Source organism: Procambarus clarkii, chromosome 28, assembly GCF_040958095.1.
Source record: "Procambarus clarkii isolate CNS0578487 chromosome 28, FALCON_Pclarkii_2.0, whole genome shotgun sequence".
Lineage (NCBI taxonomy): Eukaryota > Metazoa > Arthropoda > Malacostraca > Decapoda > Cambaridae > Procambarus > Procambarus clarkii.
Genome location: NC_091177.1, coordinates 44463220 through 44478514, shown reverse-complemented (window position 1 = coordinate 44478514; position 15295 = coordinate 44463220). Strand labels below are relative to the sequence as shown.

Here is a 15295-nt window from a genome sequence, read left to right as displayed (position 1 = left end):
GAGATGGGGATGGTGGGGACGAGGGGACAAGGGAATAGGAAATGGTGGGGAGGGGAAAGGGGACAGAGGGGTGGAGGATGGTGGAAAGGACGAGGGGAACGGTGGAGTGGGGCATGGTTGGGAGGATGAGGGGATGCGAGAGTCGGGAATGGAGGGGAGGACTGGGGCTCAGGGAAGGTTGCTGTGGCTCAGCAACGCCTGGCCGGGTACTGCTAGTAATAATAATAAAAAAAAAATAAGTAGAACAGTTAAAATAAACGAAATGAAAAAAAATGAAAAAATAAAAAAAATAAACTTAACTCACGAAATAAACAATATGGTAAACAACACAGCTCAGTTCCAACGCAATGTCACACAAAAATATTGAATCAAAATGAAAATAAATCGAAATTTATGAAAATTCAATTTATCAATGCACTCGGAAACATTGATATGGAGTTGTAACATATTTAGAATAGCGTGTGTTGCTCATACGTCCAACAGATGGTACTGTTTTAAAAAAAACATGTTTTTCCTATCACTGCTGAGCATGTATATAGTAGGTATATAAAAACACGCACGTATTCGAATGCAATGTTGTGTCAAAATTTGAAAGTAATCGGTAAAGAGGTTTCGAAGATTTCCCTAACATGAAAATTTTGCTATAAACGCAGCAAATATTGCACGAATTTATTAATTAAATTTTGACCCGTATCGTGTAGAGCGGATTAGCAGTTAATCGTGAGGCTGATATGATCATTTACTAATTACTCAGCAGTGGTTGTATGAACGTTGCTGAATGGTTGCTCGAACATATCTGCTTACATATTTTAGATTATCATATAACTTTCCTTGTTGTTAGAAGTAAAGCCGCAGCCTTCAGTGTTGTTAGAAGTAAAGCCGCAGCCTTCAGTGTTGTTAGAAGTAAAGCCGCAGCCTTCAGTGTTGTTAGAAGTAAAGCCGCAGCCTTCAGTGTTGTTAGAAGTAAAGCCGCAGCCTTCAGTGTTGTTAGAAGTAAAGCCGCAGCCTTCAGTGTTGTTAGAAGTAAAGCCGCAGCCTTCAGTGTAGTTAGAAGTAAAGCCGCAGCCTTCAGTGTAGTTAGAAGTAAAGCCGCATCCTTCAGTGTTGTTAGAAGTAAAGCCGCAGCCTTCAGTGTTGTTAGAAGTAAAGCCGCAGCCTTCAGTGTTGTTAGAAGTAAAGCCGCAGCCTTCAGTGTTGTTAGAAGTAAAGTCGCAGCCTTCAGTGTTGTTAGAAGTAAAGCCGCAGCCTTCAGTGTAGTTAGAAGTAAAGCCGCAGCCTTCAGTGTAGTTAGAAGTAAAGCCGCATCCTTCAGTGTTGTTAGAAGTAAAGCCGCAGCCTTCAGTGTTGTTAGAAGTAAAGCCGCAGCCTTCAGTGTTGTTAGAAGTAAAGCCGCATCCTTCAGTGTAGTTAGAAGTAAAGCCGCAGCCTTCAGTGTTGTTAGAAGTAAAGTCACAGCCTTCAGTGTTATTAGAAGTAAAGCCGCAGCCTTCAGTGTTGTTAGAAGTAAAGCCGCAGCCTTCAGTGTTGTTAGAAGTAAAGTCGCAGCCTTCAGTGTTGTTAGAAGTAAAGCCGCAGCCTTCAGTGTAGTTAGAAGTAAAGCCGCAGCCTTCAGTGTAGTTAGAAGTAAAGCCGCAGCCTTCAGTGTAGTTAGAAGTAAAGCCGCAGCCTTCAGTGTAGTTAGAAGTAAAGCCGCAGCCTTCAGTGTTGTTAGAAGTAAAGTCGCAGCCTTCAGTGTTGTTAGAAGTAAAGCCGCAGCCTTCAGTGTTGTTAGAAGTAAAGCCGCAGCCTTCAGTGTTGTTAGAAGTAAAGCCGCATCCTTCAGTGTAGTTAGAAGTAAAGCCGCAGCCTTCAGTGTTGTTAGAAGTAAAGCCGCAGCCTTCAGTGTTGTTAGAAGTAAAGCCGCAGCCTTCAGTGTTGTTAGAAGTAAAGCCGCAGCCTTCAGTGTTGTTAGAAGTAAAGCCACAGCCTTCAGTGTTGTTAGAAGTAAAGCCGCAGCCTTCAGTGTTGTTAGAAGTAAAGCCGCAGCCTTCAGTGTTGTTAGAAGTAAAGTCGCAGCCTTCAGTGTTGTTAGAAGTAAAGCCGCAGCCTTCAGTGTAGTTAGAAGTAAAGCCGCAGCCTTCAGTGTAGTTAGAAGTAAAGCCGCATCCTTCAGTGTTGTTAGAAGTAAAGCCGCAGCCTTCAGTGTTGTTAGAAGTAAAGCCGCAGCCTTCAGTGTTGCTAGAAGTAAAGCCGCATCCTTCAGTGTAGTTAGAAGTAAAGCCGCAGCCTTCAGTGTTGTTAGAAGTAAAGTCACAGCCTTCAGTGTTATTAGAAGTAAAGCCGCAGCCTTCAGTGTTGTTAGAAGTAAAGCCGCAGCCTTCAGTGTTGTTAGAAGTAAAGCCGCAGCCTTCAGTGTTGTTAGAAGTAAAGTCGCAGCCTTCAGTGTTGTTAGAAGTAAAGCCGCAGCCTTCAGTGTAGTTAGAAGTAAAGCCGCAGCCTTCAGTGTAGTTAGAAGTAAAGCCGCAGCCTTCAGTGTAGTTAGAAGTAAAGCCGCAGCCTTCAGTGTAGTTAGAAGTAAAGCCGCAGCCTTCAGTGTTGTTAGAAGTAAAGTCGCAGCCTTCAGTGTTGTTAGAAGTAAAGCCGCAGCCTTCAGTGTTGTTAGAAGTAAAGCCGCAGCCTTCAGTGTTGTTAGAAGTAAAGCCGCATCCTTCAGTGTAGTTAGAAGTAAAGCCGCAGCCTTCAGTGTTGTTAGAAGTAAAGCCGCAGCCTTCAGTGTTGTTAGAAGTAAAGTCACAGCCTTCAGTGTTGTTAGAAGTAAAGCCTCAGCCTTCAGTGTTGTTAGAAGTAAAGTCACAGCCTTCAGTGTTGTTAGAAGTAAAGTCGCAGCCTTCAGTGTAGTTAGAATAAAGCAACATCCTTCAGTGTTGTTGCTAGAAACTGCCGCAGTCTCTACTGCTATAAATAAGAAAGAACATAAGAATTAAGGAAACTGCAGGAGACCTATTGACCCATACGTGGCAGCTCCTGTTTATATCCACTCAAAACTCATTCATATAACGTCTAACCTGCGCTTGAAACACTCAAGAGATCCCACTTCCACAGTTCCATCAATCAACCAGATTTCCTAGCTAGTATTTACGCAGATGTTTCCTAAATTTATCTGTTCCTATCCATGGTTCGTGTTCTGTTTTGATATATTTAATTGTTATACATATTAGTCATGCAGCCTTAAACCCTGACCTCTTCACCTCTACAGGGAAAGTAAATTAATTCATCTTCGTCGTACTTCACTCAACGTGTTCTAGTGAATTATGTCCATTGTGTAGGATGGAGACCATAACAGAACTGCATGGTGTAAGTGGAGCCTAACATGAGCAAGAACTACTGAATAACGTCAACTGCTTTATTCTTAAAGCTTCTGAAATAAAGCCCAGAGTGCTATTTGCTTGATTAAGAACATTTATTCATTGATTTATTTGCTTAAAATTCTACTAATCATGATTCAAAGATTTGTTTGCCTGTCTGACTTTACAATGTCAATACCATCCTCTAACTATCATCACTACCTTCCCTCAGAGCCTTACATATATCAGCAATAAATTAAACAGCATATGCCAATCATTTGACCATTTCAAAAGCCTGTTTAGATGTTCTTGTAGTGGTTCTGAGTCTTCTGAGTTCATTTCCAGTCCAATTTTCGCAACATTTGCAAATCTTTAAATACTTCTGCTCAGGCCTGAATCTAAATCATTTTTATATATAATGAACAACAGAAGAGCCTCGAGTACTCCACTTACAACTGTCTCTCATTCTGTCTTAACTCAAGTTACAGTGAACTAATTCTTTGTTTCCTTTGGCATAACTGTGCCCTGAGTCAACTTTCATGTGGCACTGTAACAAGAGCGTGGCTGAGTCAAGCTGCCCAACGTCACAAATCATTCCACTGTCAACTGTCTCATATATGCTGGAATATTGCCTCCTGCCTCCGGTAAATCCGCGTCTAGTGCCTCCTGCCTCCGGTAAATCCGCTTCTAGTGCCTCCTGTCTCCGGTAAATCCACTTCTAGTGCCTCCTGCCTTCAGTAAATCTGCTTCTAGTGCCTTCAGCCTCCGGTAAATCCACATCTAGTGCCTCCTGCCTATGGTAAATCCGCTTTTAATGCCTCCAGCCTCCGGTAAATCCACATCTAGTGCCTCCAGCCTCCGGTAAATCCACTTCTAGTGCATCCAGCCTCCGGTAAATCCGCTTCTAGTGGCTCCTGCCACCAGTAAATCCGCTTCTAGTGCCTCCTGCCTCCAGTAAATCCGCTTCTAGTGCCTCCTGCCTCCAGTAAATCCGCTTCTAGTGCCTCCAGCCTCCGGTAAATCCGCTTCTAGTGCCTCCTGCCTCCGGTAAATCCGCTTCTAATGCCTCCAGCCTCCAGTAAATCCGCTACTAGTACTCAGGCAATAATAGAGGACGGGAGCGTTAAGGCATTTCTCCGGTGGGCGAGATGGGAGGGAAGTGGAGCAAGACGCGTAATGCTGTGTTAATGGTCAGCCCTGAGTACCAGACCCCGGCTGTGTGGTGGTCCTGGTGTGGTGGTCCTGGTGTGGTGGACCTGGTGTGGTGGTCCTGGTGTGGTGGTCCTGGTGTGGTGGTCCTGGTGTGGTGGTCCTGGTGTGGTGGACCTGGTGTGGTGGACATGGTGTGGTGGTCCTGGTGTGGTGGTCCTGGTGTGGTGGTCCTGGTGTGGTGGTCCTGGTGTGGTGGTCTTGGTGTGGTGGTCCTGGTGTGGTGGTCCTGGTGTGGTGGACCTGGTGTGGTGGTCCTGGTGTGGTGGACCTGGTGTGGTGGTCCTGGTGTGGTGGTCCTGGTGTGGTGGTCCTGGTGTGGTGGTCTTGGTGTGGTGGTCCTGGTGTGGTGGTCCTGGTGTGGTGGACCTGGTGTGGTGGTCCTGGTGTGGTGGTCCTGGTGTGGTGGTCTTGGTTTGGTGGTCCTGGTGTGGTGGTCCTGGTGTGGTGGACCTGGTGTGGTGGCTGGTGTGGTGGTCCTGGTGTGGTGGTCCTGGTGTGGTGGACCTGGTGTGGTGGCTGGTGTGGTGGTCCTGGTGTGGTGGACCTGGTGTGGTGGCTGGTGTGGTGGTCCTGGTGTGGTGGTCCTGGTGTGGTGGACCTGGTGTGGTGGTCCTGGTGTGGTGGACCTGGTGTGGTGGCTGGTGTGGTGGTCCTGGTGTGGTGGACCTGGTGTGGTGGACCTGGTGTGGTGGACCTGGTGTGGTGGTCCTGGTGTGGTGGACCTGGTGTGGTGGCTGGTGTGGTGGTCCTGGTGTGGTGGACCTGGTGTGGTGGTCCTGGTGTGGTGGACCTGGTGTGGTGGCTGGTGTGGTGGTCCTGGTGTGGTGGACCTGGTGTGGTGGTCCTGGTGTGGTGGACCTGGTGTGGTGGCTGGTGTGGTGGTCCTGGTGTGGTGGACCTGGTGTGGTGGTCCTGGTGTGGTGGACCTGGTGTGGTGGCTGGTGTGGTGGTCCTGGTGTGGTGGACCTGGTGTGGTGGTCCTGGTGTGGTGGACCTGGTGTGGTGGTCCTGGTGTGGTGGACCTGGTGTGGGTGTAACAAACAAGGTTGTAGAAATTATTTTTTATAGATCTGACATAAATATTACACGGGGCCACATGGTCTGCAGAGGAGTGGACCTGACTGGAGCTGTGGAAGGTCACTGGCCACGGACCAGGCCAGTAGTGTGTAAGCGACCATCGCCAGCTTCTCCTTGTATATAAAAGTATCACTTTTGAGTAATTCAGGTATTAAAGAAACTGTAATTAATAACTCCTGTGGCCAAGTATGTAATTAAGTTAACGTCATGTATGAGTTAAGAATCAAATCCCCTTCTTGCGTTCGAAGTCAGATGACTGGGGTAAATCTGGCACCACGGGCTGGGTCAGGTCGCCCATACAGCGCCCTGCTTCTCCATCCTCCCTCATGTTACTTCAGTAATACAGAAATTAAAGTTTTCATTTAATATTGTATTCAATAATACAGAAATTGTTTTAATAACTAGTCTGGTTAAGTATGTAGGTAGAATGAAGATTTAAGGCTCGGTTACCATGAGAGACGGAGACATCAGTACAGTCCCCTTACTGTACCATGTACATTAAGGGGACTGGGTCACCCAGCTGAGCACTCTCCTACCCCTTTGGTCACGGTCACGCTCCATTTGTGACTACAGTCTTCCGGATCGTGAATTCATCTTAATTAAATAAAGTTCACTAGCCAATATTGTAATTGTTTTTCTTTTCAAGCTGCTTAATATAATTACCGCCAGTTAAATGATAATTCAACCATCTGGGGTTTGCCAGTAATTAGGATTAGTTTGTTCAATTCACCCTGGTCTGTAATTGATAACTAGGCGGAGGAATACTAGGACAGCTCTCACGGGTTGAGAGAGGAGTAGAGAGAGGCAGTGAGGGTTGAGGAGCAGCGGTGGCAGGTGTCCATCTCTCCTCCCCAGCGGCCACAACACCATCGCCTGGGTTCTAACATTACGGTAGAGTGTTGAGAGTTTTTGTAAGGATAAATATGTTCACGTCAGCCTCTATAGCAAACTAAGTCATTTAGGAAGTGTTAAATTAGGGAGTGATTTGGATTAATTACTTTAATAGCTTTGCATAAATAAACTTTGATTAAGATTTTTCTTTTGAAGTTTTTGAGTATTCCATGACTGATATTACATGTGTCTGTCTTTGCAAATTGGTCAACGAGTCAGCTTTAATGGGCTATGTCGGTACCCAGGTTTCAAGTCAGCCTAATCTCTCTTAATATCAGAGATATTCCCTTGTCATGAACAAATCCACAAGGACCGTGACGAGGATTCGAACCTACGTCCGGGAGCATGTGTTGTTTAAATTCCCACACTTAAGGTAACTAATTCCTCCCGTTCCACGAAATTGGGGCTGACTTACCCAAGTAACCCCAAGGGTTAATGGTTAATTGATTGGGCCAACCACAGTTAATTGATCCATCAGGTCTGCTGTGATTGGTTGATGGTGGCGGCGTTAAAAGGTCCCTTGAGATTCTACAAACGTGACGTCGCAACACATTGGCATCCTCGTTGGCTTCCTAGTTGGCTTCCTCGTTGGCTTCCTAGTTGGCTTTCTAGTTGGCTTCCTCGTTGGCTTCCTACTTGGCTTCCTCGTTGGCTTCCTAGTTGGCTTCCTAGTTGGCTTCTTCGTTGGCTTCCTAGTTGGCTACCTAGTTGGCTTCCTCGTTGGCTTCCTAGTTGGCTTCCTAGTTGGCTTCCTAGTTGGCATCCTCGTTGGCTTCCTAGTTGGCTTCCTAGTTGGCATCCTCGTTGGCTTCCTAGTTGGCTTCCTAGTTGGCATCCTCGTTGGCTTCCTAGTTGGCCTCCTAGTTGGCTTCCTAGTTGGCATCCTCGTTGGCTTCCTAGTTGGCTTCCAAGTTGGCTTCCTAGTTGGCATCCTCGTTGGCTTCCTAGTTGGCTTCCTAGTTGGCTTCCTAGTTGGCTTCCTAGTTGGCTTCCTAGTTGGCATCCTCGTTGGGTTCCTAGTTGGCTTCCTAGTTGGCTTCCTAGTTGGCATCCTCGTTGGCTTCCTAGTTGGCTTCCTAGTTGGCTTCCTAGTTGGCTTCCTAGTTGGCTTCCTAGTTGGCTTCCTAGTTGGCTTCCAAGTTGGCATCCTCGTTGGCTTCCTAGTTGGCTTCCTAGTTGGCATCCTCGTTGGCTTCCTAGTTGGCTTCCTAGTTGGCTTCCAAGTTGGCATCCTCGTTGGCTTCCTAGTTGGCTTCCTAGTTGGCTTCCAAGTTGGCATCCTCGTTGGCTTCCTAGTTGGCATCCTCGTTGGCTTCCTAGTTGGCTTCCTAGTTGGCTTCCTAGTTGGCATCCTCGTTGGCTTCCTAGTTGGCTTCCTAGTTGGCTTCCAAGTTGGCATCCTCATTGGCTTCCTAGTTGGCTTCCTAGTTGGCTTCCAAGTTGGCATCCTCGTTGGCTTCCTAGTTGGCATCCTCGTTGGCTTCCTAGTTGGCTTCCTAGTTGGCATCCTCGTTGGCTTCCTAGTTGGCCTCCTAGTTGGCTTCCTAGTTGGCATCCTCGTTGGCTTCCTAGTTGGCTTCCAAGTTGGCTTCCTAGTTGGCATCCTCGTTGGCTTCCTAGTTGGCTTCCTAGTTGGCTTCCTAGTTGGCTTCCTAGTTGGCATCCTCGTTGGCTTCCTAGTTGGCTTCCTAGTTGGCTTCCTAGTTGGCATCCTCGTTGGCTTCCTAGTTGGCTTCCTAGTTGGCTTCCTAGTTGGCTTCCTAGTTGGCTTCCTAGTTGGCTTCCAAGTTGGCATCCTCGTTGGCTTCCTAGTTGGCTTCCTAGTTGGCATCCTCGTTGGCTTCCTAGTTGGCTTCCTAGTTGGCTTCCAAGTTGGCATCCTCGTTGGCTTCCTAGTTGGCATCCTCGTTGGCTTCCTAGTTGGCTTCCTAGTTGGCTTCCTAGTTGGCATCCTCGTTGGCTTCCTAGTTGGCTTCCTAGTTGGCTTCCAAGTTGGCATCCTCATTGGCTTCCTAGTTGGCTTCCTAGTTGGCTTCCAAGTTGGCATCCTCGTTGGCTTCCTAGTTGGCATCCTCGTTGGCTTCCTAGTTGGCTTCCTAGTTGGCTTCCTAGTTGGCATCCTCGTTGGCTTCCTAGTTGGCTTCCTAGTTGGCTTCCAAGTTGGCATCCTCGTTGGCTTCCTAGTTGGCTTCCTAGTTGGCTTCCAAGTTGGCATCCTCGTTGGCTTCCTAGTTGGCATCCTCGTTGGCTTCCTAGTTGGCTTCCTAGTTGGCTTCCTAGTTGGCATCCTCGTTGGCTTCCTAGTTGGCTTCCTAGTTGGCTTCCTAGTTGGCTTCCTAGTTGGCTTCCTAGTTGGCTTCCTAGTTGGCATCCTCGTTGGCTTCCTAGTTGGCTTCCTAGTTGGCTTCCTAGTTGGCATCCTCGTTGGCTTCCTAGTTGGCTTCCTAGTTGGCTTCCATGTTGGCATCCTCGTTGGCTACCTAGTTGGCTTCCTAGTTGGCTTCCTAGTTGGCTTCCTAGTTGGCTTCCTAGTTGGCTTCCTAGTTGGCATCCTCGTTGGCTTCCTAGTTGGCTTCCTAGTTGGCTTCCTAGTTGGCTTCCTAGTTGGCTTCCGACCAATCTCAAGGGACCTTTTGGCGCCGCCACCACCAACCAATCACAGCAGACCTGATGGATCAATTAACTGGGGTTGGACTCCACTGGACTCAACCGTCCAGGAACGAGAGGACTCAACCGTCCAGTAACGAGAGGACTCAACCGTCCAGGAACGAGAGGACTCAAACATCCAGTAACGAGTGGACTCAACCGTCTAGTAACGAGAGAACTCAACCGTCCAGTAACGAGAGGACTCAACCGTCCAGGAACGAGAGGACTCAACCGTCCAGTAACGAGAGGACTCAACCGTCCAGTAACGAGAGGACTCAACCATCCAGTAACGAGTGGACTCAACCGTCTAGTAACGAGAGAACTCAACCGTCCAGTAACGAGAGGACTCAACCGTCCAGTAACGAGAGGACTCAACCGTCCAGTAACACGTGGACTCAACCGTCCAGTAACGAGAGGACTCAACCGTCCAGTAACGAGAGGACTCAACCATCCAGTAGCGAGAGGACTCAACCGTCCAGTAACGAGAGGACTCAACCGTCCAGTAACGAGAGGACTCAACCGTCCAGTAACGAGAGGACTCAACTGTCCAGTAAGGAGTGGCCTCAACCGTCCAGTAACGATAGGACTCAACCGTCCAGTAACGAGAGGACTCAACCGTCCAGTAACGAGAGGACTCAACCGTCCAGTAACTAGAAGACTCAACCATCCAGTAACGAGTGAACTCAACCGTCTAGTAACGAGAGAACTCAACCGTCCAGTAACGAGAGGACTCAACCGTCCAGTAACACGTGGACTCAACCGTCCAGTAACGAGAGGACTCAACCGTCCAGTAACGAGAGGACTCAACCGTCCAGTAACGAGAGGACTCAACCGTCCAGTAACGAGAGGACTCAACCGTCCAGTAACGAGAGGACTCAACCGTCCAGTAACGAGAGGACTCAACTGTCCAGTAAGGAGTGGCCTCAACCGTCCAGTAACGAGAGGACTCAACCGTCCAGTAACGAGAGGACTCAACCGTCCAGTAACGAGAGGACTCAACCGTCCAGTAACGAGAGAACTCAATTGACCAGTAACTAGAAGACTCAACAGTCCAGTAACGAGAAGTCTCAACCGTCTAGTAACGAGAGGACTCAACAGTCCAGTAACGAGAGGACTCAACTGTCCAGTAACGAGTGGACTCAACCGTCCAGTAACGAGTGGCCTCAACCATCCAGTAACGAGTGAACTCAACCGTCCAGTAACGAGTGGACTCAACTGTCCAGTAACGCGTGGACGCAACTGTCCAGTATTGAGTGTACTCAACTGTCCGGTAACGAGTGGATTCAACTGTCCAGTCACGAGTGGACTTAACCGTCTAGTAACAAGTGTACTGAACTGTCGGGTAACGAGTGGACTCAACCATACACTAACGAGTGGACTCAACCGTCCAGTAACGAATGGACTCAACTGTCCAGTAATGTCTGGACTCAACTGTCCAGTAACAAGTGGACTGAAATGTCCAGTAACGACTGGACTCAACTGTCCAGTAACAAGTGGTCTGAACTGTCCAGTAACGACTGGACTCAACTGTCCAGTAACAAGTGGACTCAACTTTCCAGTAACAACTGGACTCAACTGTCCAGTAACAAGTGGACTCAACTGTCCAGTAACGACTGGACCTCTCCATCCAGTAACGAGAGGACTCAATTGTCCAGTAACGACTAGACTCCTCCATCCAGTAACGAATTGACTCAACTGTCCAGTGACGAGTAAACTAAACTGTCCAGTAACGAACAGACTCAACCGTCCAATTTCGAGTGGACTCAATTGACCAGTAACGAGAGGACTCAACTGTCCACTAACGAGTGAACTCAACTGTCCAGTAACGAGTGGACTCAACTGTCCAGTAACTAGTGGACTCAACTGTCCAGTAACGAGTGGACTCAACCTTCCTGTAACGAATTGACTCAACTGTACAGTGACGAGTAAACTAAACTGTCCAGTAACGAGCAGACTCAACCGTCCAGTTTCGAGTGAACTCAATTGACCAGTAACGAGTGAACTCAACTGTCCAGTAACGAGTGGACTGAACCGTCCAGTAACGAGTGGACTCAACTGTCCAGTAACGAGTGGACTCAACTGTCCAGAACCAAATGAACTCAACTGTCCAGTAACGAGTTGGCTCAACTTTCCAGTAACAGTGAACTCCACTGTTCAGTATCAATTGGACTGAATTGACCAGTAACGAATGGATTCAACCGTCCAGTAATGAGTGAACTCCACTGTCCAGTATCAAGTTGACTGAATTGTCCAGTAACGAATGGATTCAACCGTCCAGTAACGAGTGAACTCCACTGTCCAGTATCAAGTGCGCTGATTTGTCCAGTAACGAATGGATTCAATCGTCCAGTAACGAGTGAACTCCACTGTCCGGTAACGAGTGGACTCAACCGTCCAGTAACGAGTTTACTCAACCGTCCAGTAACGAGAGGACTCAACTGTCCAGTAACGAGTGGACTCAACCGTCCAGTAACGAGAGGACTCAACCGCCCAGTAACGAGAGGACTCAACTGTCCAGTAACGAGTGGACTCAATCATCCTGTAACGAGAGGACTCAACCGTCCAGTAACGAGAGGACTCAATCATCCTGTAACGAGAGGACTCAACCGTCCAGTAACGAGAGGACTCAACCGTCCAGTAACGAGAGGACTCAACCGTCCAGTAACGAGAGGACTCAACTGTCCAGTAACGAGTGGACTCAACCGTCCAGTAACGAGAGGACTCAACTGTCCAGTAACGAGTGGACTCAACCGTCCAGTAACGAGAGGACACAACTGTCCAGTAACGAGTGGACTCAACCGTCCAGTAACGAGAGGACTCAACCGTCCAGTAACGAGTGAACTCAACTGAACACTATCGAGTGGACTGAATTGTCCAGTAACGAGTGAACTCAACTGTCCACTATCGAGTGGACTGAATTGTCCAGTAACGAGTGGACACAACCGTCCAGTAACGAGTGGAGTCAACTGTCCAGAAACGAGAGGACTCAACTGTCCAGTAACGAGTGGAGTCAACTGTCCAGTAACGAGAGGACTCAACCGTCCAGTAACGAGTGGACTCAACTGTCCAGTAACGAGTGGACTGAACCGTCCAGTAACAAGTGGACTGAACCGTCCAGTAACGAGTGGACTCAACCGTCCAGTAACGAGTGGACTCAACTGTCCAGTAACGAGTGGACTGAACCGTCCAGTAACAAGTGGACTGAACCGTCCAGTAACGAGAGGACTCAACTGTCCAGTAAGGAGAGGACTCAACTGTCCAGTAACGAGTGGACTGAACTGTCCAGTAACGAGTGGACTGAACTGTCCAGTAACAAGTGGACTGAACTGTCCAGTAACGAGTGGACTGAACTGTCCAGTAACGAGTGGACTGAACCGTCCAGTAACGAGTGGACTGAACCGTCCAGTAACGAGTGGACTGAACCGTCCAGTCACGAGTGGACTGAACCGTCCAGTAACGAGTGGACTGAACCGTCCAGTAACGAGTGGACTGAACCGTCCAGTAACGAGTGGACTGAACCGTCCAGTAACGAGTGGACTGAACCGTCCAGTAACGAGTGGACTCAACAGTGGAGGTCAGTGTTGGACCTGGCTGGTAGGGTGAGTCTGGTCAGTGTTGGACCTGGCTGGTATGGTGAGTCTTGTCAGTGTTGGACCTGGCTGGTAGGGGGCGTCTGGTCAGTGTTGGACCTGGCTGGTAGGGTGAGTCTGGTCAGTGTTGGACCTGGCTGGTAGGGGGCGTCTGGTCAGTGTTGGACCTGGCTGGTAGGGTGAGTCTGGTCAGTGTTGGACCTGGCTGGTAGGGTGAGTCTTGTCAGTGTTGGACCTGGCTGGTAGGGTGAGTCTGGTCAGTGTTGGACCTGGCTGGTATGGTGAGTCTTGTCAGTGTTGGACCTGGCTGGTAGGGTGAGTATGGTCAGTGTTGGACCAGGCTGGTAGGGTGAGTCTTGTCAGTGTTGGACCTGGCTGGTAGGGTGAGTCTGGTCAGTGTTGGACCTGGCTGGTAGGGTGAGTTGGTCAGTGTTGGACCTGGCTGGTAGGGTGTTACGGCCCTCTCGGGACGCAACGGGGTCCTTACTCTGATGTTGTTAGAGGAAGATATATGTATCCGTTCCCGAGCCAGTAGTGGCTATCAAGGGATGAGATCCGTGACGCAAGTAACTTAAAGGTAGTAGGGAAAGAAAGCTAAGAACTTAATATTATAATTACCATCACCGTTTAAATATATAAAATAAATGAGTGCAAAAAGGGGAGGGGTATTAACACTTGACAAGGGGATTAATCCTCAATCGATGTCCTCTGCTGAAGACGCTGGTGCCATAACTCTCGGTGCTTTCTTCGTGGCCTCACTACGTGTCCTCTAAGAATGCCGAGCCTACCCGGGCCACAGGTCAGCCAAAACACAGGTCCACTGGGGGCACCGTCGTGGAGGCCGTCAACCACACGTCCAGCTGGTCTGCTGGCAGGTACTGAGCCACCAAGGCTGGTACGGCCACTCCACGAACGATATAAGGGGTACGCCCCAGACAGGAGTCTCGTGTGATATCACAAATCACCCTCCTGTCCTCAATACCCCAGTGGATGATCGTCTCCAACAGTCGGTCCCGGGTAAATCCTTTCACTGCCACTCCACTGGCAGGCTAACACACCACAGTGTTCTTCCGGGGGGACGACGTCACAACAGCTGCAGCAAACTTCACAGTATGGAGACTGGCTGCCTCGGGTAGACTGACTCAACCTTCAACACAGTGGTCCCAGGTCGGCTCTGTAAGCAGACACGTCATCAATAACTGGGACACTAATACACTTCACTTACGGGCTCGGGCACAAACACCTGACGTATCCAGCCCATAGATGGCGCTGTCGTCGGAGCACCACCTCACCAGAGGTCAGGAGCGGCGGTGTTGAGCGCGCAACCAGACTGGAAACTGGTCCTCGAGGACAGTACACGCTGTCCTCACCAGGTGTCGTCGTCCGTTTGGCGGGGGTTTCGGGAGCCGACTCACAGATGGCATGGTTGTCACTGCTCCAGGCTCGGACGCTGGATCCGGGTTCGTAACATAGGGTGAGTCTGATCAGTGTTGGACCTGGCTGGTAGGGTGAGTCTGGTCAGTGGGTGACCTTGCTGGTAGGGTGAGTCTGGTCAGTGTAAGACCTGGCTGGTGGGGTGAGTCTGGTCAGTGTAGGACCTGGCTGGTAGGGTGCGTCTGGTCAGTGTAGGACCTGGCTGGTAGGGTGCGTCTGGTCAGTGTTGGACCTGGCTGGTAGGGTGAGTCTGGTCAGTGGGTGACCTTGCTGGTAGGGTGAGTCTGGTCAGTGGGTGACCTTGCTGGTAGGGTGAGTCTGGTCAGTGTAGGACCTGGCTGGTAGGGTGAGTCTGGTCAGTGTTGGACCTGGCTGGTAGGGTGAGTCTGGTCAGTGTTGGACCTGGCTGGTAGGGTGCGTCTGGTCAGTGTAGGACCTGGCTGGTAGGGTGCGTCTGGTCAGTGTTGGACCTGGCTGGTAGGGGGCGTCTGGTCAGTGTTGGACCTGGCTGGTAGGGTGAGTCTGGTCAGTATTGGACCTGGCTGGTAGGGGGCGTCTGGTCAGTGTTGGACCTGGCTGGTAGGGGGCGTCTGGTCAGTGTAGGACCTGGCTGGTAGGGTGAATCTGGTCAGTGGGTGACCTTGCCGGTAGGGTGAGTCTGGTCAGTGTTGGACCTGGCTGGTAGGGGGCGTCTGGTCAGTGTAGGACCTGGCTGGTAGGGTGCGTCTGGTCAGTGGGTGACCTTGCTGGTAGGGTGAGTCTGGTCAGTGTTGGACCTGGCTGGTAGGGGGCGTCTGGTCAGTGTTGGACCTGGCTGGTAGGGTGAGTCTGGTCAGTGGGTGACCTTGCTGGTAGGGTGAGTCTGGTCAGTGTTGGACCTGGCTGGTAGGGGGCGTCTGGTCAGTGTTGGACCTGGCTGGTAGGGTGAGTTTGGTCAGTGTTGGACCTGGCTGGTAGGGTGCGTCTGGTCAGTGTTGGACCTGGCTGGTTTGGTGCGTCTGGTCAGTGTAGGACCTGGCTGGTAGGGTGAGTCTGGTCAGTGTAGGACCTGGCTGGTTGGGTGCGTCTGGTCAGTGTAGGACCTGGCTGGTAGGGTGAGTCTGGTCAGTGTAGGACCTGGCT

The 15295-nt window shown here is 49.8% G+C and overlaps 3 protein-coding genes and 1 pseudogene across 3 annotated transcripts; 3 read left to right on the top strand and 1 right to left on the bottom strand.

The window, feature by feature from the left end:
• The first annotated feature begins 764 nt into the window (after positions 1-764).
• Positions 765-2963, top strand: LOC138369491 (platelet binding protein GspB-like). The gene has a single exon (XM_069332749.1). The coding sequence runs from the start codon at positions 765-767 to the stop codon at positions 2961-2963; it is 2199 nt and encodes a 732-aa protein (XP_069188850.1).
• A 4048-nt stretch (positions 2964-7011) lies between these two features.
• On the bottom strand, positions 7012-8970 carry LOC138369490 (adhesive plaque matrix protein-like; annotated as a pseudogene).
• A 203-nt stretch (positions 8971-9173) lies between these two features.
• On the top strand, positions 9174-10176 carry LOC138369489 (zinc finger protein 512B-like). Its single transcript, XM_069332748.1, has 2 exons — positions 9174-9243; positions 9317-10176. The coding sequence occupies exons 1-2, from the start codon at positions 9174-9176 to the stop codon at positions 10174-10176; spliced, it is 930 nt and encodes a 309-aa protein (XP_069188849.1).
• Positions 10177-10604: 428 nt separating this feature from the next.
• Positions 10605-11999, top strand: LOC138369488 (uncharacterized). Its single transcript, XM_069332747.1, has 2 exons — positions 10605-10803; positions 11404-11999. Exons 1-2 carry the CDS (start codon positions 10605-10607, stop codon positions 11997-11999), a joined length of 795 nt encoding a protein of 264 aa, XP_069188848.1.
• Positions 12000-15295: the final 3296 nt, after the last annotated feature.